Source organism: Varroa jacobsoni, unplaced genomic scaffold (assembly GCF_002532875.2).
Source record: "Varroa jacobsoni isolate VJ856 unplaced genomic scaffold, vjacob_1.0 scaffold_462, whole genome shotgun sequence".
NCBI classification, from domain to species: Eukaryota; Metazoa; Arthropoda; class Arachnida; order Mesostigmata; family Varroidae; genus Varroa; species Varroa jacobsoni.
Window position 1 is genome coordinate 135001 of NW_019213364.1, and position 24228 is coordinate 159228.

The window sequence follows — 24228 nt, forward strand, 5'->3', positions numbered from 1 at the left end:
CCTCTACTCAACTGTAGCACCCAGCGATTAATGTGTGATTTCGTCCTATCCATTTGAAAAAACTCTTTATTTGGCAGAGTTTTTTCAAATGGAGTTTTTTTTGCAAAAAAAATGATTGCATAATATAAAGGAGAAAAAGAATTATTCTGAAGAAAATATATTCCAGTACTAAATGCGTTGATCCTATATGTGAGGACCGTCCCATATGGTGCTAGTGTTTGGTAAACGTTTTTAATATTGGGCCAGCGAGTCACTTATGCCCGATTTTACCTCTAAATTCTTATGTTTGAGCAAACGTGGCATAAAAAACACAGCCTAAGAACGTAAAGGAGTACATGTATCTTTGCATCGATTGAGAAGATCATGCTATCTGAAGAGAAGAACCCCAGTCTGAAACAAACCAGAACTACAAGCCCAAAGCCCTTGTAATTCTTTTTCATACTCTACAGGTTCTTACCCGAGGGAAATTGTTTTCAGGGTCTTCTGCTAAAAGCAACGTTTACTACACAACTTTTTCAAGCGCTCATTCGTACGCTAGTGATCGATATCTCAGAATATAGGTAGGCCGAGAAACCAAATTGATACTGATATTTAAGCAGTAGTATCATACACTGTGGAAAATCGGTTCTGGAGAGATGACCGTCAACTGCGGTACGCTGTCATAGATTCTAGCAGTAGCGTTTCGGCTTTGTCCGACCACACATAAGGGACATTATTCTCATAAACTCGCGGCATCCCTGCCTTTACTTCAATTAAAAGGAATTCTTTAGCTAACTAAAATTTCACCGCTATTGCCGTGTTTGCCTGCTCGTGCGGAGCACTGTTATGGCATTAGCTCACTATACTCTTCAACGCTATTCAGGCAAGAGCTGTCTGCAGTGTTAATAAACGGAGGTCGGAAAATAAGTTAAGCAGAATGAAACACTTGAACCAATGGCACTACCAGAGTGCACAAGCCGCTCATCGTAATTAGTCTAGTACAACAGCGAAAACCAGAACCTACGACAGTGGGCCAGTAAAATAAAAAGTGACCGACAACATCGTAGGCTCTCTTCCTCAATCGGCGCTCAATCGATAAAAACCATCGAAAAAAAATCAACAAAAAGGCTATTGCAAACGTTTTATCATAGCTGAAACTGAACATTTCTATGAATTATTTGTTCACTGATCGTTGCATCGATTTTCAACCCCTGAATTTCAGGAGTTCCGTTATATTGAAAAGGAGCACTGACTGATACATTTTCACTGGAACCGCACAAAAGGCAGGTCGTTTAAGCTTCGTTTTCTGTTGACTGTAGTTAGCACTAGGTTGAATAAGTCCAAAGTTAGAACTATGCAATTCTGCATCGACTAGTACAGACTGGCAGATTGATGAGTAAAGCGACAGGAAAGCTAATTTATCAGTCATTAGAGCTCGCTAATCGCTTGCGGTAGTAAATGGGGTAGCTTACCAATTTTGTCCCATTCATACTTAATGGGTAGTGATCAGAGTTCTGGCACTTTGGTAAGTACGCGTATAATGTTGCGGGTCTAGTGAGCTTTATTCCTATGTACAATTGAATAGGCAGTCTACCTTGGAGTATGTCATGTTATATTGAGATATTATGCGAGCAGCTCGTACTGCAGATCTTAACGGAGAACAATTGCGAACTGGAATTTTACATATAATAAGATTGACCCAGGTGAAATAAATTGAGTAGTTTATTATCGTTGATCATACGCGTAGCATTTATCGCGAAATTGTGTAAAATAAAAATTTTACTTTTTTTTCGTGAAATTCGGGTAGTACCAGTCTAACTGGTTCTGCACAATATGAGCAGGTGGGTGACAGTTGAATCCAGGAGATACGATATATATATATATAGATGTAACTTGAAGACGCAGCGCCCTCATCAGGAGGAAGTGACTCTCATTTTCTATCTGTTTGTTCCTCGTTTTGGTATATTCCTTGCATCAGCTCCGGCAGACGATTTTATCACCTAATTGATTTATTCCCGTGCCCTTACTGAGTACCCCGTAGGACAGCTTTTTTTTTTTACCTAGCTCTTGCCCAAAATTACGAAGACAAGGCCATAGAAGTCGTAGCTTCAAGAAGGCACGTGAACGTTATCACATTTTACCACTATCCAATTTCATCTTCAAAACTTCGTGTTCATGTGTGTAACTTGAATTACTCATGATGGTGACATTTCATTGAACCATCGACCATAGAGTTCGTTATTTAGCAAATTTAATAATGATATTTTGCGTTTGTGCGTTCGAATGCAGTTATTTGTCTTTCGAAGCCGTTTCTTTCGGTAAGGACTACTCAAGAAGTTTGTTTGACAATCCTGCGAAGTAGCAAGAAGTCATTTGGAATAGCTGGCCTAAAACTATAAGCAAAATCATGACAACAAATCTCAAGATAATGAGGCCAGCTCTAATATGCATTGTTGTGCTGTGCGCTTCTGTCGCAGTCGTGCAAGGTGTGTTACAGGCGAGACCGAAAAAACGTACTGTTCCATTCTTACGATTTTTTTTGCTTAAGATCGCTAGTTCAGTTTGTGTTTTCTTTTAATTTCTATTATTTATTTTAGGCCTCTAGCTAAGAAGTATTTACAATTCGAATTCGAAGCGCAGGCCAAAGAGAAATTGGTTGATTTTTGATAACGCGCTGCGATAAAGTATTCCTTATAGTTACTTCTTAAACCCAGTTTTGCAATCAGACAATTGACAGCAGCATAATGTTTATTCATACACTCTGTATCAGTGCTGTATTTTATAACAGACACTGGGCGTTTAGGAGGATATTCGGCACCATAGGATAAATGTGACTTTCACTACGGACTAGCACGATGCGTTACTTCTTCGAATGACTTTCAAACAGCCTATTTTTATTTTGTTTTTAAGTTTTGAGTTCAAAGTTAATTCATCGAACGAACGAACTTGGAAAGAGCGGACCTCTATTGATATTCCATATGTTCCCTAAACTTCAGGCTGATTATGTACTATGGTGCCTATGGTGCAAGACAAGTTACCGAGGTGTAAGCTGCTAATTTCAGCTTACAAACTCTTCTTGAAAGCAGGGGGTCAAACTGAATAGAATTAATATTGACATGTTGTGCAAGGCATTGTTTATTCTGCCGTAAAGCGAGCCAACCCCTAAAAGTGCGTGTTCGTAAAATACAGCATATCCAGATTTTACTTTGTACTACAAAACGTGGATTTCTCAGAACATATTCAAGGCTGGACTGTTGTTTTTTTATTGTTGGTTCTAAATTTGAGGTTCTTTTTTCGCCAGGTGATACAATCCTGTCATTCGAGACACGCTGCGTCACCGAATTCAAGGGCTTCTGTAGTCCCTTTAGATGCCCCATTGGTACAATAGAGGTCCAGGATCCCCACACTGGCTGTAGCAAGGGTCCATGCTGTATTATTGCGGCCGTGCGCTGGTGACACCATCTCTGGTACTAAAACCATGTATCAAAGTTACGAATAGACAAGGAAAACGATGCTAATTATATCTCTGTGTTGGCATGAACAGAATCGGCAGCTTTAAACGGAAAGTGCAATACACAAATTCCAAATAAACTGAAACGAGTCTACTAAGCCTTGTATTGTAAAAGAAAAAAGAGAGAAAGGTGTAAATATTTCGGGGTTATTGCGCTGTAACTAACGATAGACGATTTTTTGAGCCTGCATCCACTAAGAAGTATATTTTGAAGGTGTACAGGCAATACACCCTGTAATGTAATACCCTATAGTACGGTAAAAATATTGACGCTATACGTACTAATCTAGGCAAACTTTAGCTAATGATAAATAAACAAATCGCAAAAAAAAAAACAAATAAATTACGAACAGCTTGGCAACGCAAGTCCATCTGTATTCGGTCGATGTCTATGACAACTTGAGAAAGCCGCAATCGTCACAAAATGTTCAGTCTTCAAATGCTAACGAAAGAAAGCTACCTAATGGACAGATGATGTAGGAAATTAGTTTAATGTATGAAACATTATTCATTTAACGCAAACTTTTGAAAGATAGTGATAAAGATTTTTGACAAAAAAAAATATCGACTTCTAAAAAAAACTTTCACTCACTAAACTTTTGCTGAAGTTTGGATTTTTATACTGTTCATTTTTTGGTCTCGTAGCTTTCTAACGAAAATTCTGTGATATAACTATTTTACACACGTTATATACAGAGTGCTCGAGATAATTGTAGAACCAAATTGATGCTATTTGTTTATAAGTAATATTTCAATAGAAACGGATCTTAGACGAAATTTTTCCACGCGTCAACAGGACGTGCGTATTCAATGGAACCACCACTCGGGGCGATGTCGGCTTCAACTCAGAGTCTAACCCGCTGACAAATCACTTCGAAAAAGCCTTATCTAAAATCACTTTTCAAATAGAGTTGTGACTAAAGCAGCCTTGCTGTGTGTCGATGCGTTGGTGTTTCATTCAACAGAGTCACATACACATAAAATTGAGGGAATTTTCATTCTGAACTAGACCAAAGGTTCAATGCTACAAAAAAAACCAGACCGTCAAAAACGAGTAAGAAAGCGTGAAAAGTATTAGAAAAAAGTAACCGTCGGACTCCATTAGCAATGAATGCTCTTATTATGCTAACCTCTACCTAAAAACTCCGAAATCGTCAACAAAGTATTCATATTAATGACCTTTCAGGTACCTTTATTTCTAAGGTACCGTTATCTTTGCTGTGGACGTTTCGCTTTCCATTCTGGATGTCCTGCTCGGATTTCTTGGAAGCTGCACGACGAGCAGGAAAGTTATCCTGGTGGTAGGGTTTATCCACCAGGGTAAAAAAAGCATATTTTTGTTTGAGTTCCAGCATCCTTAGTTATGATTGCCAAACCTGAAACAGCTTCCGACATGCAAAATAATCTCGAACCTTGTTTTCGTTTGTAATATAAACGTAAGCCCTTACCATCTGTATCTATAGTACGTATCCTGAAAGTACCGTGTACCTCGCCAATTTACTACCCTGCTTACAGCAGAAAGGAGATCTTAGGAGATATCTTTGGAGAACACTCAAGAAAAGTCATGACCAAAAACCTTTCTACCGATTTAGAGAATTGTAAAAAGGTTCTTTCTATAATGGTACCAGAATAAGGTCTCGTTACAGGATACGTCCAAGGCTGCTGAATAAGAAATCTCGTACGAGATTTAATGAAAGAACAGGTGCTCGGCTTTGCTGATCAGTAATAACGAGGTGGTATTCCATTTAATTTTTAAAATAAGTTGGACATCCAGACTCTAAGCGTCTAATTGCACGTTTTTTTGATATCGCTTATTTTAATCATGTAGACAAACTTAACGCCAGACTAATTATTACAAACGTGCTGCCCGTGCATACTGAAACGTAAGTGGCGGTTTGCTGGAATACCACTGTTGTATCAGTTTGCTCTTCTTTAATATATTTATGCAAAACCAAGTCTTGCCTTGCCGTGCGCTAAGTGTTGGAGAAGTGCACTAACCCTCACTTAAAACGCAAACTATTATATATAATTGGTGTTACGTGAATCAAATATCCTTTAAGGTAGGTGGAAAAGCTTGACTTTACTACAGTGTACTCCAGAGTCTCCAACGAACTCAGGACATTGTTTTCAGAGATATCTGCACTACGTATATATCCAGTTGCTGATAGCGAACCGAATACTCCCGTTTCTCCATTATAACCGCTAAATTTCTGGTTGCTTTTTGAATCGCAAGTACGTTTTTGCATAAATATTGCTGATAAGTGCTTTCGAGGCCTATTTAGCTTAAAACTTGCTGATACAGTTTTCAGATTAGTCAGGTCCATTAATAATTTGTTGAAAAAACATTTTTAGTACTGAAATATGGCCTAAAATTGCCCTCAGTAAGAGAAAGCACTTTCTTTACACAGTTTTTGCCGACTGTAGCTTAGTTGTCCCAAATGGCCCTATCTTTCTCAATTGGACGCAATAAAAAAATTTACCAACGCGATTGCATAAATTTTCTGACCCGTGTACATTTAAGAAATTCTCGAAGTTCAATAGTGTTAATTTTCAAAATCAGCGTTCTTTAACTAGGAAAAATAGAGCAAACCACATAGTCTCTGTCCAATAGTGCCTTACTCCTTCCCACGTTCTTTAAGTATTTGCAGTAAAGGCCCTTTCACTAACGAGTTTTGAATAAATTCTTTGTACCCCTTCCATTTACCCCCTTTAGCATAAAATACTACAGTCGATGAGGAACTGTACAAAAGACAGTCGAAAGATCTAGCACATGAATGGACCTTTTTACTGGAGTATACTATACATCTATCCTACGATCTCCTGAACGCTATAATTACAATTATATTTATACTAAGTTTGTGGTCTAAAAAAACCTACTTTATAAATTTGTGCTTTAAGCATATTTTATCTTATAGATGTTTAACTCTCCGATTTCTCACTTCATAGAGCGGTTCTAGTTCTCATCGCCATTAACCCAAGCTTATAGTAAAGTGGCCAGAGGCGGCTGGCTCAAATCTCGCCATCGGAATTAAATGACTGTTACTCGTAAACAGTAGTCACTATTATTAGCACAACAGGGTTGGTTCATGACGCAGGGCGAGCATAAAGCGGAGCGCAGCACTCAATGGATGCATTAATTCCACACCCCCCAGGTCACTGCTTCAATGATTGCGTTATCGTCTCTTCATTACATAACCCTGGTAAACATTTGCTTTAAACATGTTATTCCTTTTGATATAATCCTAGCGATACGTACGTTCTATATGGATGGCTAATACAAAAAGCGTAGGAGGTTTAATAGCAGCATCATTCCACAAATTTTCGCAATGGCGTGTACTGTCTTCTGCTGACTTGAACATATCCTACGTGTGCTACACTTCTGTTAATGTCCCCGTGATGGCCCAGGCTGCAGTTGGCATCATTAGCAAATTTGTTACGCGTGTTCGAATCTGGACATTTGCGCGAAAGGTCTCTTCGGAACTCTCTTTCATAAGAAAATATCGTAACTAACTGCAGAGTTAAAACTGCAGTACCAACCTAAGACATGGGATCGTTAAATGACCAGTTACAAGGGGCCCGATGTCTTTTACAAGAGAAAAAGGAATACCAATATATACCACCAGTTTCGGAGAGACACACGGAAGTTGGATGGCTGTGAAGCCCAAGTTATCTACCTTACGGCCTGCGTAGTGGTTTAAAAAACTGGAGTTGAAAATTACGAGGCACTGCTAGTCAAAGATTAATGTGAGAGCAAAAAATCTACTTTATGCCTAATGGTTACTCTAATATCTTTATTCTTGATATTATTTATTGGACTAATGCTCAGGTATTTAGAGTACAGAACACGCAGCAGCTCTAACGATCGATGCTCAAAAAACTCAGTGCCTGACTTTCTAGTGGATACATATTAGTTTTAAAAGTACTGTTCTTTATGGTCACATATTAATTTTAAAAGTACTTTTTTATGGGCACGTATTGATTTTAAAAGTACTGTTTTTTGTAATCCATTCTTATTGCTCTAATGGAGTTGATGTGAGTACTTCACTAGCGTGATTTCGGGATCTTAATGTCATACCGCTCCAGAGTCTTCAAGATTCCACTATTATCGAAATATTTTGTCAACACACGAAACGACGTACTATCTTGATATATGCCAAAGCAATATTTATTTAAGATTCAATGTAATAAAGTGATAGCTAAATAGGACGCTTCTAGGAAATCAGGCAATCCTGGCCTACTTAAGATAAAATCTATTCAGTCACACAGACTACTATACAAAATCTTACCATGTCAACTTTCACCGGACAATTGTCACAAAGGATAGTAGTAAAGGCCAGTGTAGCAATAGATTCAAAATAGTAACAATGAAAAATAGCAACATCCGTTCCAGTGTTAATTGAGTAACTTCGAGGAAATAAGCTATATGTCTCCTGTAACGAACTAATGCTATTTTTTTTTCACAAAAATCTCTTTGAAAAACCTTTATAACAGGAGTAACTACATGACTGATTCAAATATGTCCTTGAAAATTATTATAATTGATGTATGCACAATTTTTGAAGGAATTGTTTGTTATTCGTTACCAATTACGTTACCCGTTACGGGCTACCAAATGCGTTGAAAATAATTTGCTGTATATGCCATATATTACCATGCTTGGAAAGGCGGTGCATTATTTCCAAATATTATCATAATTCATCCATTCACAATTTTTATGGCCTAGCGCCACTAGCAAGAGGGCGGGAACATAGGTTTAAATTCTGTACAGTTTTGCTTAATAATATTTTTGTAGAGTGAAAAAAAAAAGTAGAACCGATAGATTTACTTATTTATTAAGGAACATAATACTCTTATTGAATTCAAATATATCGTTTTTAAAATATCTTCACTTGCATGACATAGAAATGCTGTAATATGACAAAAGAGAGAGAGAGAGAAAGCAAGAGAGAGGGAGAGAGAGAGAGACGAATCCATGTATTTCGAAATCACTAATGACCAATAATGCCTAAGCATTTTGCTATGGAAAATTTGTCTCGTTTTGATACTAGTCTACTGTCATCCCTAAACGACAATCATACGCCTTCTTTTCTCTCTTTACTAACACCTGATCGAACTGGAAGATAAACACCATAGATCAAGAGTTGCTGAACAGTCGGTGTTGATCAAGGCTTTGGAGATGAATCATTTTTGAAGTCCACTACACAGTGAATGAAACAAATTAACTAAAACTTCGGCGATAGTTACGAATGGTGGGATGATAACGATCTCAACCCAAATACCTATGAAATCAAGCAGGCCCAAAAGTCGCTGAGGTGCAGCAGTGAATCTGGAGAGCTGCCATAGAGAAGTAGGCTTTTTCAAGTATGTTTATGAAATTTAAGTTATCAAACAACTAGCCCCTTAATCACAGAAAATAACTTACACATTATATGTATGCTCGTATATGAAATTGATGTTCAAACTGGTGGAAATTGACGTTAATGTATTTTGCGTATAATTTCGTCAACTTAGTACGACAGTATCTCACTTAACATGCACACTAGCTGTTCATGTTTTCATATTTGACAGAGGTGAAAGTAGTCAGACTGCTATCTGTAAAGTTGTTTTTTCTCTGTTTATATGTGTATATGATTAGCCCTTGATAACATGTCTAACATAATCCCGTGATCTTCCTTTACGCCCCTTGGTTCTCTAAATGCTTCGAGAAGTAGTCAAGCGAACATGTTGGTGGCAAGACATTGACGGGAATCGTTTAGTCGGTGGCGTGGCGACACCTTTGCCCTAAAATTCAAGCCCACCTAGCTCAGTTATTTTCTGCCTACTGCAACCGCTGCCGTATCTACAAGGAGAATACCTAATCAATAAGAACGCTCAGACCTCTGTCAAATAACTCGAGCTCAGCTAGCCTACCTGTACAAATATACATAGCATACGCAAACATTTTGGAATGCTGCCACTATACAAGCACTCAACTAAAACAAATATGGACAAGAGTTGATCAAAAAAATCAGCTAATAAGGTAGGCACACGTTTTCTCTGCTAGTTAAGGGAAGAATATAGTGGCGACTCAGCTGTATAAATTTAAGGATTTCGTATAATAATGCTTTTCAAGATCACTGCTATCCATTTGCAAGCATATCTTCAAATGTTAAATCTGCTCGTCTTTCGAACTCTTAGACTTATTACATTCCTAATCAAATAGGTTTTTTGCAAAGGAGCACGAAAAGTATCTTCATGACCAGCGAAAATCCTTGAAATAACGACAGGGCTCCCAAGCTCTATCCTAAAAGGTATAGCTGAGGGTCTGTTATAGAAACGGTTCATGATCAACATGAGTTAGTCAATATTTACAAGATACTATGTGCTCATTTATATCGAAAATATTCTTTGTTGCGTAAAAAAATAGACATAAATAAAGAAGAGATAAAGACACTACATCCTTTTTCCTTCTCATCATTATACTGATGTTAAATGTAAATGTAAGAATCAATTAGCTGGCATTTCGAAAAGTGATCTTGGATGAAGAAGGCGAGCGCCTGCCAAGTCTGAAATTACCAAAGATTGTGCTGGCTAAACAATTCATTTATTGAGTGCTTTCCGCGTTTTTAGTCTGTTTTTTTGCCGATCCCGAAAGACACTTCTGTTCCTTGTTGCCACGTATAACCCAATAAAACCGAACCCGACTGAAAGGCTCGGGCAACTCTTGATACACCAATTTTTCGCAGCACTGTTCTATCATATGTAGGCACAGGTTGAAGTTAATGTCGATGAGAGCTTGATAGAGAGAGCAATTTTTATGCTTGTGCAAAGTAAACCTGTTCTGCAGAATCACTAGCGAAATGTATCACATGAAGTTCATGAAGTTTGTCGACCTAGTTAAATCTTTTAGCGGTATCCTCAAGTACGCCGAGTGGTTCACACCACAGCAGGCCCTATACGAGCGTCAATCCGTTCAAGCAAACGTAAGTAAACGGGGCATAAATCTGCAAATTGTGCGACAAAATATAAAAAAGGTAAGCACATCATTTCGAACACGTTTCTCTTGAAATTTTCATACAAAAGCAAAAGAACCTTGGGAATAGGAAACATTCAATCATATTTATTTCATAGTTTTGAAATTACAGAAACAATTGGATAAACATTATTAATTTTTATATTCACATTTTTGCTATTCCGTTTGTGCAAATATGAGTTTGCGTATGGACGAGCTAGTAAGATACGGTAAACTCACTTGAAAGGCGCGTTTAATTCTTTGCCGATTCGTTACTATATAAACGGTTTACGAATCCATTCTCAATTAAGCTAGACTCTATTTTTGTCATTATATTTAAACAAACGTTTTTTAATATGGCTTGCTAACGCTCGATATATTGAAGCCAAGCGAATAAGTCTTGCATAGAACGTCCGCCAGATTATACGTGTGGTGATAGTATAAGCCCTTTAGTAACGACTAAAGTGAACTAACATCATAAGCTGAGTGAAAATGAATTTTTCAAAAGAAATAAAAACTTCTTTGTTTTTATGGAACATTGTCAAAATAGTGTTTTTTTTTTGTGTTCTACATCTAGTACTTTAGGCATTACTTGAGAACTACTTGGTATGTTGAGGCACTACTTACGAATGGCCCCAACACGAAACAAGGTGTGTCTTCGCCCGGATTCCAGTCTTAACCATTTCAAGTTTCTAGGCTCAGCAGGCAAACGAGTTACCCCCTACGCTGTCACGGATACAAAGCTACTTCATCAGACTAGTGCTATATTGTTGACTCAGTACGATTAATACAATTTTGATGTCCTTCGTCTGTCATGTTTAGCTCTATAGCTAATCGAATGCGACTGTAAACTATAACACTTTGACCAACGTACGCACGCCCTGGAGACGCGTGCATCACAAGTTAAACGATGTTCTGAAAAACAAAAACCCTTGGTGAAAACCATTCAAACGAATCCTATTCTCGATACATAGCGGCCGTAATTCTTCTCGTTATCTTGCTGTGATCTTTAAACCTTTCCAACTTCCATTTTGTTTTCTTACTGCAAAAGAGTATGGGGCATCATCTAAATTCATGGCACCGAATAGGCGAGAGCACATTTTTGTCTAACACGCCAGCGTATTTAAACCATTGTGTTTATATATGTTAATATAAGGTACGCAAACGTTCAATTTAAAGAAAGCTAGTCAATTTACTTTATACTATATACTCTATACAACTACTATAGAAGAGAAAAGTACTATCCTATTTTCTACCCCAAAAAGTTTGTTATGCGCGCCAAGCATGTTTGTATCTTAGGTTTTCTTGCTGCTTCATTAATAACAGTTCCTTGCTAACTAAATTGGAACTAACTTTTCCGGACCCGGCTTCTTCTTGAATGAACTTCATTTGCATTTTACTCATGTTTGTCGTTACACATTGCCACTGTCCGCTTGGCTAAAAGCGCGCTTTCCTGCAATTCATTCATTCGAGGGATCATCTGATAGCTCCGTTTGTGAGCCGTCTCTTCCCCACAGCCAAGAAGCAACAGCGGCAACATACGCTGCCGGCCAACGTAAAAGACACGCAGTTAGTCAGCCTTGCACAAAACAGGCTTAAGGAGGAACATTACTTAGTCATTTGGGGGAGAGTAAAGCAAGGCAGTTCATCCAGAAGTTTTGCAAAGAAGTGGTTCTCGTGTGTTTAAAGCCGATTTAATTTGTTGTAACAATCGTGAAGTATAGCACAAGTATCTTGTGCCGCGTTTTGAACTTGCTACAAACTCCAAAATGGCATCTAAGGGCGGCGAGGTGGATCCAAATGCTAACAAACTCAGACAAACCCAGGCTCAAGTTAACGAGGTCGTCGGAATCATGCGAACAAACGTTGAAAAGGCGAGTAAACATTATTTAGTCGAGTCTTAGATATCGGAAATCAACTGAACTCAATAGAATACTTATCTTTAAGCAGTGAAGATTAGTTTTACTGCTTTCATCTCTCAAACTGTGTATTCTATCGGTATTCTTCACAATATTTATACAGCAAGCGATTATCGAGAGCCTTCAATAATATTAGCGCCTACATCGAACATAGTTTGCCAAGCGAAAAAACTTTTGTTGAAAAAAGTTGAACTTTTGTTTGAAAAAAGTTTTGTACACTTTTGATATGTTCATTGCATAGGTATGTCTAACACTGCCATGCACCTAGCTAAACAGTTGCAGCTTGGTTTTTTATGTTGCGATTCCTTAAAATGGATTCGTGTGCTTAGTAATGACTAAGCCTGTCATTATGTCTAAAGCACCTTATTGATGATCCAATATAGAATGCCCTTTAGATTTCTACGCCTGGAACCTCTGGAAGTTATGTTCGACGATGCATATATACGCATGTCTCGGTGCTCTCTGCGAGCTATGTACTTATTAGCAGTTACTGATTGACTCCGTATAACCCTTAGCTACATGTGAATGGGTATTCATAGAAGCACACAATTACCCATTACAGTCAATTATAAACAACATACTGGAGCATCTCTAGCTGCTTCACCAAAGCCTGTATGTAACAATAAATTAGGAAGAACACGTATGTGTGTATTAGTCCATTGAAAGACCGCTACAATTGATAGAGCTGCACCTGTACATTTATGAGAGTTTCCAAACAACTAAAGCGTACTAGAGAACACTTGAAATTTCGTGTAGTCAAAGTTCGACTGGATTATCTCTAAGCTAAGTGAGAGTTTCCATGGGTACATGTAAGGGTACCTACGAACGTGGTATAAAGTTTTAAACTAAATAACAATCTTGGTCATACAGTGCAAGGGAACTGAACATCAGTCTAATTCACCAAATAATATGTTAAATTAAAATTAAGTAAGCATTCTGTTAAAAATAAAAAAAAAACATGATATTAAATAAATTTACTAAAGAATACAATACCGATGCTTTATCTAAAGAAGAATTCAACAGCAATGAAATTTAATCGAGCTTGCAAGCCTAACAAGACAAAAGCTTTGTTGATATATCATTAAATATAAGGCGACACGTTAAGGTAAACCATTCCTCAAAGCATTTATTTTTGATGTTTATTTAACCTACGGGTAACGTGATTTTTTTAAACTAAAATAAAATCACTTTAGAACAATTGTGTGGATACGAGTAAAGCATACCTAATTTTTGTAGAATACATCAATCAATTGCTTACTATTTATATAATATTTATGCTTGTATACGTAACCTTGTTTGCCTCTAAAGGAAATTATAAGCCTTCCACAAATGTTTTTACCCATTCTTCACCTACTTTCAGAGCTTCATTACAACCAAGTATATACGGTGCAGGAAACATTAATTCGATTCGAGTTCGCGATTTCGCTTCAAAAGAAAGTCTTTATAAAAGCAAAGCCAAGCTAAATGGCGTCGGTTTCTACGTCGGTTTGCACACTTTATTGGTATATTGTCATTTATTTATTTTACTATAATTTTTTTCTAAATCGTGAATGTCCATGTAAGTTGGGAAAAATCTACAAATAGCTTGTATTAAAATATCATTTAATGACCAAGTTTTCGAGTTAATATATTTAACGAATTTATGAAGTTTAACAAACTGTTGTAAGTACAGAAACAGTGGATAAACTAAGATATGTAACAACGTATTTTCTCACTTGTAAATATATAGCTTTGTGTTTTATATTGGATACAAAGAAAAATATCCAAACGGCTGACTGTGATATCATTGTATATTAAGTACCATTTTGTTTTGGACATTGAGTTCCCTCTTTTGATGTGTAAATACATGAAGACTAATCTCCCATTTTTCTCTCAACGTTATGTCTGTATCATTATTATTAATTATATAAATTATGTAAATAATTTTATTCCGGATGTCACGGTTTGCCTTGTGCAAGTCTTCCTAGAATTTTTCTGAAGTCGGATGGAAACTAAGGCCGTCAATTTCGGCAAAAACGGGAGATTTTTAATTCTGATGAAATTTGTCCAGCGAAGAAAAATTAGTTCATCTTTGCTGATTTCGAATCGATCTAGTATAATGCGCAGCGACGAATTTGTTGTTTTTTCTGGAAAGAACTAGCTTTTGCCTTTTACCATAAGTAACGCGTCGGCGAATGCTCGTTATATAAACAGCTAAAGTTCTCTCATTTTGAGCGCACTCCTTAATATATGTTACACAATGTCTCTTTCACGTGCCACACACCTCATTTTATTTGATTATCCTATTTAGTTCACCTTTACTCCTCTGCACCCATACCTAAGGCTCATTAGGGGGGTAGTATACTGCCTAGTAACTACCTTAATGATCTGTATCTTCTTCACATGTAACTCCTGACCAACGATACAACACAGAGATAACCTTGCTTTTTCCGCCCGACTTTCCTACATAACTATTACTAATTTCATGTTTTTTTTTGTTGTGCTACAGGTGCTTGAAAGGGACCAGAAACTCTCAGACCTGGGCGACCGCGCGTTCGCTCTCCAAAACGACGCCTCACAATTCGAGCAGAGTTCGCGAAAACTTAAACGTTGCTATTGGTGGCAAAACACCAAAATGAATATCATCATTGGCACTGTTGTCGGAATCATTCTTATCATTGTACTTATCAAAATTTTCCACTGAAAGTTCAAACCATGTATTAAACCATGTATTAGGACATTAAACAGCAAACAGCTAGGTCCAGAAGACATAACGATGTCACGAAACAAAGAAGGACCGATCTTCTCTGATTTACTGACAGTCTTGGACAAGGCTGACATTTCATGGGCTGCTTTTATTTCCGTTGGGATGGACGTCTACTTCCTTACTTCCTAGATGACAGAACGGAGACATATTTTTAAACCTCGGGTATACACCAACAATGATACATATAAGTGGAAACTGTGCTTTTGCTTTCGATGTGCCTGTAACTAAGGTGTTTTTTTATACAGCGTTGACTTACATAAACGTACATAGACATATATACCGAATCGCATATGACACATATGAGCACCAAACTTTTTGTTTTTATATAGGCATGGATACCGACACAACTACACAGATCAGAAGTAAAAAACTAATCGATGCAAACGTTAATTGCTGCACGATAAGCAGTTATGTTGTACCGAACTTATTAAAGCATCCTTCAAGAGCTACTCCGCAACAAGTGACTCGAGCATTGGAAATGGGTGCGACTCGGTACTATGTGAGAATGAAGAAATAAAACCGTTAAGACGTATATACGAACGACAAATGGCTTTAGATTGGTCGACGTATATCGTTCCGTTCGATAGCACAGCATAGCATGTAGCAACCCTCTCGCATTCTATTATATTGCATGCGACACACTTTCTTCATAATAAATATTGGGGTTGTGACCACGACATATTGGTGCTATTTGCCTTCCAGCTGCGATGTTTCGGATACTGTAGGGTAATGCGTCAGCCGCTAGATGGCAAACTACATTTGGCAAATTGTAGAGCTCGGAGATTCACCGTATCGTCGATAAGCGGCTATAAAATTTAACACGTTAGATAAGTTAAGGGGTGTCAAAGTTTAACCAAGCAATATCAAATTAAATAAATGGTGATATACAACAGTATGTTGTTTTTAAGCTACCTCTAAAGCGGACAGCAATCTTGATGGAATCACATGCATTATATAATATCTCGTCAAAACAAGTTGGTTGTAAGAACTCCTGCTCTAAATTTTCATTTACCATAGGCCCTCAATAAAGCTGACGAAATTAAGTGACGGCGGTAATTGGTAAGACTTGCCTTGTCTTAAAAACTATGAGCCTGCGCCATAAGTCGTACGAGGTTGTTTTCGACTTCATTGTACAAATTTTCTGTAGAGTGCGAGTTTGTAACGATCATTAATTTAGGAGGCATCATAGGAAACACTCATGAATACGTAAATTCTACGGTATGTGGCAATTAATGCTAATAAAAAAATCTATCAATCACTGAACTGCCAATATGTCTACTATCACATTTGCTAGTTCTCCTGCTACCCCTACATTTTTTCCCCGGGAAGGTTATATATTGAGAAAAATAAAAGACTAATCAATAATTCATCTGTGACACCTGTCTGTGCTAAATGTTATTATAAGTACTGACTGTTATTGGACAGGCGTAGCCAAAGAGAGAAACACCAAGCCTTTATATCCGCTCAAATCAATAATCTATAATTTTCATATAAAAAACAAAAACACATCAGACTTTTCCCTTCGTAGAAATGTCTCTCCATCGCATAGTTTTTATTCGTAACAGATTCGGGAGTAGCTTATTCTTCCTCACATAAAATGTTCGTTTATTCCAGTATATACATGCTATGTACACTTTTTTTAATCATTATTAATATTTCGTTAATAATGGACGTTACACAGATCATCCGTACACGAATCTCACCGGTAATATATCCTATAAGCGTTGCGCTTCATACCATAATCGGCACCACTTAAGAATTATGGATAAAGCTACGCTTTTGACGAGTGCGTACCCCGCTCATAATTGTTTATTAACGCGATCGTTGTTCGAAGGTGGATCATACATAAGAGGCGACAATAGACCGCATCAACGTTCCCGCGGATTACACATCAATGCGCTCCCACAGATGATAATCTGGTCGAATCAGCCTTGATGAACGTGTAAAAATATCACATCGTGTTTTTCCTCCCGTTTTTTTTCGTATCATGTCAATTAGTTTGGGGTTGCGCACAACACAAACGACTGCAAAAAAAAAATACAGTAAAGGTACCCCGGTGTACTCTTAGCTAGTAGATAATTAAAAGGTGGCAGAGTTCATGATGAACAGTCGATCCTCTTCTTTCTTGATCCAATGCAGAAGTTTGTTCATAGCTTTTACGGCACCCTCCTTTGTCACGAGAGGTTCAAAGGTCGCATATAGCTCGAAGCCTATCATGTGCCAACCCAGTTGGGTCTCACGTTCGCCTGCCGCGTATAGAATTTTGAGTGGTCGCGCTGAATTGAACATACGTGCGAGCAACACATGGTAAAGACCAATAAGTCGTCGACGTCCCTCTTCGGTCTGATAGACACCTTCAAAACGGGCAGAACTTAGTTGTGCTGATGATTTCGCTTTGTATACAAAGTGTCGTAACTCGAGGATGCCGCATTCACGAGCTGAATACCCGGAGTGAGCAACTGAATCGGCGATCACCGAAAGTAAGCCACCCTTCTGCAAGCGTTCAACTATTCGGGAACGACACTCCTGCAGTTCAAAGAATTGGTCTCGTCGAATGGTTACGAGCAATAGACAGGACACGCAGGCTTCATCGAGGTATGACACGTGAGCGTGCAAGAACGCCGACGCATCGAATTTCGGCAAACAAATTGGCAACCAAGTTTCAGCGTCTTTGAGGTTTTGTGAACTCTCAACTAGATTAAAGATGAGATGAAGATCCACTGGATGAAGCTGATATTTTTTCATACGACCCATTGCCACTAAATGATTGTCAGCAACGAGGATGGCAAACACGAGATCCTTCACCTTACTGCACGGCTGCACAATTGCCTGGGTTATCTGATCACGTACGGTAGCTGCCAGCGGTAAACAGCGAACTGCGCCCAACAGGAAACTTGCGTCTACATCCATACGATCGCAGAGTGTGTCGAAATGACGTTCAGATCCGCCAAGCATTCGACGAAGATCAAAGTTACTTCGTTTTTCAAATACCCGAATAAGAACAGTATGCGTAAGAACGCATACAATTTCATTGTACATGTAGAGCAGATGATTCTGCAACTGTTGAAATGAAAGGTAGGGCCAACTGGAAACGCCGACTAACACTAGAGGCAAACGTAACAGATAAACAAAGCGATGCCGACCTGCCTTAATAAAACGGATCTGATCCTGATTGCGATCCTGAATACAGGACGAAAGGGCTTGCATGACGCCCATTGTTGTAACGAGCAACTCTTCATTGCCGTGTCGAGAATAAATAGGTTTACCTGCTTCTGAGAGCACAAAAATATGTTTGCGGAAGGAGGCTAGATCGACTGGTTCAGCTTGGTTGTCCTCAGGGACAACTTCACCAGATGCTTCTTTTGATGAATCTTCGCCGTCTTGCTGCAAAAAACAATTAATAAGTTCGCATGTTAGTTAATATTGCAAGTCACATTAGAGCAAAGTCGATCACTTCTAACAAAAATGGCGGTGGAAACGATCGATGTTATTTTTATAACGTTATTGCTCATACAACTTCTATCACCCTATCATTAAGGAGGTGGACTATTGTGGACTAAAAGAAGATAGGAGTTATATTCCAACAACCTATGTAAAGTATCATATAATTTATAAGCCTACGTCAGATCTATGTGGCATTCATTAATATGTTACGCCTACTTAAATCTCTGTCATACTTTACGATACAAGGCGCTTATGACTAGACAAAAAAGTCACTTGACATTACTTCTAAAACTTACTCAAAAGAAAAGTGCTAGATACAACAAGTATTTTTGAAAACACATAAGCTGTGAAATGGCAGATACACAAGTGCCTAAAATACACTTGAGGTAGTTCTGGTAAATTAAATGACTGCAAACGTTCAAAAAAGTTTAATTATTACTATTTCATTAATCAGATCGCCATGGACTCATTAAATTACCTGAACAAGTTTTGCGACGTCTTCTCCCAATCCTTCTTTCGATGCCAGTCGGGGGCTTTCAACCCCCTCATGTTCCAGAAGCCCTTCTTCGCTAATAGGAATAATCATCGATTCTTTTAACCCACCTGGCTCTAAACCTCCATCCACCTCGCTTTCCTCGTGGTCCATTTTTATTCCGTCTTATTCGTTCTGGTTTCACGCGGACGAATCTTAGATAACTTTCTTCACCGCTAAACTTCGCACAACTACACTTGAAACACTTACGCCTCACAGAACAGACAAGAGCCGAACTTTGCCCGCTGTAACTACCGCCTTTACAGTAATACTTATATAACCTAACATAGTTTCTTACTTATACCGAAACACATTTATAATAATATCGTAACAATATCACATATTAAAGAAGGCGTACTATGTATTGCCTTCCCATAATAATCCTTGTGAAATAATCGCACTAGGCACTCAACTAGGCATTAGCCTAGGTGTGGCAACGAGGCCGAAATGTTTGTCAGTTTGTCTGGATTTCTTCAGAAAGGCAAGCAGGCCCAATGTCGATCACGTCCTATTAATTAGGTTAGGGTGATTTATTATGTTTGAGCCCATCAGTCTTGACGTAAGTACTTCACTACAAAAATAGCTGGACTATCGGTATTTAGGCGGTACAGGGCGGTGGCACCTGAAGCTCCTCATACTTTTGCTCCCGCACTCACCCTCGCTCAGTTTACCTGTAGCGCATGCCTTTGTGCATAGTTAAGAGCGACACTTTTCCGACGGCACGTATTATTATTCGGTTGATGATAGCCGAAACCAAAGGATAGGTGAGTGCTGAATTCAAATCACATATGAATCGAATATTGTCGCATCTAAGAGACGCCGGGGCTATTTCGAAAATGGGAATCGAACTGCGAACGAAATTGAAGCCACAGTTCGAAATTGTGTGGTGCATATCGCTTGGTTCAGAGAGTTGCTCTAAAGCATAGCTTCGAATGCGTGTTAGGAGAGTGTATCGTACGACAGTCGGTCGTTTCGTGATTCAGTCCACGTGATTCTATTTGTAAACAATTAGTCAGAATTACACGAGGATTTTGCGGGAAACGTTTATGCGTGCAAAAAAGAAATAGTGGTTTTTGGAGTTTATTACTGGTGCAAACTGTGTATGTTAACATTTTGTATGCTGTACTGAGGTGGCATTACATAAGAGTGTCCAAAATAGGCCGCCCCTTAAATCATGGCCATACTTCACAACTGTCTATGTAGTACACAATACGATTATATATATATATATATATATATATATATATATATATATATATATCGCGCCATATTCTAGGCTTTTTGTGTATCTTAATTTTTTTATATCAACTTTAAGGAGTATCAGACTTTTATTGTCAACTTGAAATGACCTCTTGCAAAGTAGCGTTGCCAAGGGCTTTACGGTCAATTAAAGTTTTTTGCCATGTAACAGACTATTGAACTTCGGATTAGGTGTATTAAGGTTGTTTATAAACAAAATTGTTGTAAAGTACCAAGCAAACGAGACATGCAGTCACTACGCAATTATCGGATGTAGTGACATCACACAGTTTACTAGCAAATTCGCCTATTCGTTCTACTGCATTTAGTGTACATACACTCTTGTACATCAACGCAACAGGTGCAAATGAAGTAATTATATTTTTGAGAGTAAGACTTAACAACCTTATAAATATGTTTTAGCGTTTTCTCGCTAGCGAAAGTAAATATATAATTGGTAGCCATGCCTTTAGTATTATTATTATTAAAAGTCATTGTTATTAAATGTATTCCCAATGTATCATCATAAAATCGTCAGTACTCTTTCTTTATTGGAGCGCTTGGTTCAAGCAGTAGTTTAGCTTGCAAAAATAATGCGTATTTAACAAGTGTTTTTAAAATTTGGAAACTCAAACATTCGTGCTTTCAAAATTCCTGTTTACATATTTATTTAGTAAGTCAAACGGAAGGGAAGGGTTGTATATGATCCTCATACAACTAGGTTTACCCGTAATGCTTTCAATTAATTCTGTTGTGGACGTAACGAAGCTCAGAATATGTTTAATTCACTTTATTTAGTAATATATCATTAACATGTAGTAGTGTTTCCTTCTGTTGTTTGCAATGTGATTCCTAGTATATTATCGAGGATGCTGGCACTTGATCCGCTGTCCGACATCGAACGGGCATTCATACGAAGAGTTGCCCTTGAGGGAAAGGTCCGTGTAGACGGGCGGTCTCGTCGTGAATCGAGAGAACTAAACATCGAACTTCTCGATGACCCCGGGTCATGCATTGTTTCACTTGGTAACAATTTTGTGCTTCTCATATTTGTCTCTCATTCTGCTAATATCGAACGGTCGATGAGGAGAACTTTTAACAAAAGAAAGCCACAGTAAGAATATATTGCGAGCAGCTTTTATCTACGGGTGCTAAGAATCTGCTACCTTTGTATGTAGTTTTTACGCGTAAATGGAATCTTTGTGGAGACCCTAATAGTCTAGAATTCGAGTTATTCCATTCAAAAAATTGTTCGAATGCTATTTAACGGCAAAGTTATCATTGCACGGTATTTCTTTGATCATTAGTTGTGTCAGTTTGTTTGAATCCAACCTGTTTATACTAACTGACAAATTGATTTGGCTCTATTAGGTGAAACTAAGGTTCTAGCACAATGTTCAGCGCACCTCTGCGAGCCTAAACCGACGCGGCCAAATGAAGGTCGTCTTTCAATACATTTCGATGTTTCTCCAATGGCTGCTCCATTGCAAGACAATCGAACTGTTGAATACCGTGTTGATATAGGACGACTGCTAGATCGTGTTATTAGGGATTCAGAATGTGTTGATCTTGAAAACCTGTGTCTTGTGGCTGCTGAAAAAGCTTGGGAGGTGCGCATTCCTAGTAAAAAAAAATACGTTTTGTGTGCATTTAGCCATTGTAACATTACCGCATTATTGTCTGGCATAGTAAGCAAATACACGGTACAATATTCTCTTATACTTCTTTGATGCACAGATAATTCCGGTTGTAACACACACTCACAACATCTCATTGATAAAATTTGCTGTTTGATACTGATGCCGCTATTTAAAGAAATGTTATTATGTAAGTTTGGCGTTTGATGTGAATGTTTGTAATCCCTTTCTTCCTGTATCATACGTCTTTCTATTTATTTATCTTGTTTATAGATAATATTAGTTTCGAAAATAGTGTCATAAACGCATAATTAAGCGCTCTTATTGCTTGGCCTATTGGATATTAAAATGTAGATCCTGATTATTTTGAGCATTACAACACGTTTCAGACCGTTGCCAATAACCAGATAGCTTTGACGATAACAAGCATGGGTTATAAAATAAGTTATTTCTCGCTGAACAGGTTCGAGTAGACGTAGTTCTTCTAAACCTTGGTGGAAATGTTGCTGAGTGTGCAAGCATAGCTACGGTTGCAGCCCTAGCACATTTTCGAAGACCGGATGTCACCATCGTTGGGAAAGAGGTCAGGAAAACTTTTAAGACAATTCCAACCTGTTTATGTCGGCATGCTCTATTATATGACGTGCTAAATTATACTGCGCATTAACTATGAGATTTTCAACAAGAAAAAGTGGCAATAATTTTTCGCCCCGAGATAAGGAGCTATCAACATGTCAAAACTGAAATTGTCGAGTGCAAGTTTGTCTCATATATATAAATATATACACCAAGCCAATTGTTTTTTCCTTCGACGCTTGTAGGTTACGATTCATCCTGTGGCAGTACGTGAACCAGTCTCTCTGCACCTGTATCACTATCCATACTGTCTTAGCTTCGCTTTTTTCGAGCCGCACGAAACGCAACAGACGCTGGAGAACACAAGTGACAAAGCAGGGAAAGACGGCTCTCCCGGTTCTTCACACGAATCAGACAAGACCATCCCGCTACAAATTGCGACAGTTATCGTTGATCCATCGTTGGACGAAGAGGCTTGCTGTGACGGTACGTTAGTGTCATTGCAAAAATATACAAGTGTAACGTTTGTATGTAACGTTTAAAAGATACCCAGTATGAAGGATCCGATTGCTACAGTTTTAGAAAATCAAAGCAGTAAGCAGAAGCGAGCATTACTTTCTCAACATTCTAATAACTAGTGAAGTAATAGCAATCCGCTTTCTTCTCTGTTTTGTGTGCGGAAACTTAAAAATTTCAGGTGTTTTGACCGTAGGCGTAAACAGTCATGATGAGGTGTGTGCTCTGCAGCAGCGTGGTTGTCTTTTAACTTCTGCGCAAATTAAGCTTTGCATCAAGATTGCCTGTGCACGAGCTGCAGAAATCAGTAAAACCATCAAGAATACTCTTACGCCACCAGCAGACGAGAAAAATCGCAAAAACTTCAAATGTGCAGAAATCAATAGGGATAGCGTACACATGCGAGGACATGACGAAGAAGAACAAAGAGAATAGCTTTAAGAATTCGTGTACACTTAGTGGTATTTTATTCCTAGAACGGAACATGAATTACAGCAAAAGTTCACCTATATAGAATTAGTTGAGAGGCTTCATACGAAACGAAAACGAAAATAATGGTTTGCTATCAGTCGACCCCTTGATTAGACGCTGTGTAAACATGCAACAGAAAAAAATTATGTTTGATATATGACAATTGTGTGGATTGTTTTTATTACATAAGTCTGTTTTCGAAAGCTAGTCAATGTACTAACCATTTCTTTTCTAACTAATAAGTAACGCAACATAATTTCAATCGCAGATTAAAATTTGGCATTGAAAATAAGAACATAATTAGAACCTGCTTTTGAAGAGGGGAAACGGCCACTTTCTGTATCTTTTAATAGACTGAAGAAGCTAGTAAGGTAAGACCTTAAAGAAGAGCACCCATTTCAGAGGCAGACCTCGAAAAGTAGCAGACATATTTTTTTTCAGATGTAATGCGGAATGGCACTAGATCATCAGTGACCAACAAACTACAGGCAAGAAACACATCGAATGATTTCCACGACCGTAGAAAAACTTGGCAAAACCCCTTAAATTTGGCAAAACGCCGGCGAAGATAAAAATAATAGGTTACGTCAAATTGCACGCCTAAGCAGAATTTGACGGCCGAACAGAACCATTTCACTAAGATGAACGCACCGGGTGGTTCGGCGCT

The 24228-nt window shown here is 38.2% G+C and overlaps 4 protein-coding genes across 9 annotated transcripts in view; 3 read left to right on the forward strand and 1 right to left on the reverse strand.

The window, feature by feature from the left end:
• The window catches only part of LOC111260652 (protein phosphatase 1G), a 15794-nt gene extending 11523 nt beyond the window's left edge, over positions 1 to 4271 (forward strand). Inside the window, exons 9-11 of one of the 2 annotated variants that reach the window (XR_015311139.1) lie at positions 1202 to 2095; positions 2269 to 2465; positions 3281 to 4271. The gene's annotated coding sequence lies outside the window, so the exon portion shown is untranslated. The remainder of the gene's footprint in view (positions 1 to 1201; positions 2096 to 2268; positions 2466 to 3280) is intronic. The other variant, XR_015311140.1, reaches the window with a different exon arrangement.
• Positions 4272 to 11983: 7712 nt separating this feature from the next.
• LOC111260651 (vesicle-associated membrane protein 1) lies at positions 11984 to 16038 on the forward strand. Its single transcript, XM_022833569.2, has 2 exons — positions 11984 to 12355; positions 14889 to 16038. Exons 1-2 carry the CDS (start codon positions 12251 to 12253, stop codon positions 15081 to 15083), a joined length of 300 nt encoding a protein of 99 aa, XP_022689304.1. The 5' UTR covers positions 11984 to 12250; the 3' UTR covers positions 15084 to 16038.
• Positions 16039 to 16660: 622 nt separating this feature from the next.
• Positions 16661 to 20032, reverse strand: Mon1 (vacuolar fusion protein MON1 homolog). Its single transcript, XM_022833563.2, has 2 exons — positions 19069 to 20032; positions 16661 to 18530 (listed from the first exon to the last, which is right to left on the reverse strand). The coding sequence occupies exons 1-2, from the start codon at positions 19234 to 19236 to the stop codon at positions 17226 to 17228; spliced, it is 1473 nt and encodes a 490-aa protein (XP_022689298.1). The 5' UTR covers positions 19237 to 20032; the 3' UTR covers positions 16661 to 17225.
• Positions 20033 to 20128: 96 nt separating this feature from the next.
• Rrp45 (exosome complex component Rrp45) lies at positions 20129 to 23727 on the forward strand. 5 transcript variants are annotated; one of them, XM_022833566.2, is made up of 6 exons: positions 20129 to 20222; positions 21218 to 21387; positions 21733 to 21971; positions 22462 to 22581; positions 22820 to 23060; positions 23272 to 23727. In XM_022833566.2, the coding sequence occupies exons 2-6, from the start codon at positions 21231 to 21233 to the stop codon at positions 23523 to 23525; spliced, it is 1011 nt and encodes a 336-aa protein (XP_022689301.1). In that variant the 5' UTR covers positions 20129 to 20222; positions 21218 to 21230; the 3' UTR covers positions 23526 to 23727. The 5 variants fall into 5 exon arrangements, with proteins under 5 accessions (XP_022689301.1, XP_022689302.1, XP_022689299.1 ...); XM_022833567.2 differs by having other exon boundaries at positions 20140 to 20222; positions 21184 to 21387; XM_022833564.2 differs by lacking the exon at positions 20129 to 20222 and adding an exon at positions 20456 to 20733 and having other exon boundaries at positions 21184 to 21387.
• Positions 23728 to 24228: the final 501 nt, after the last annotated feature.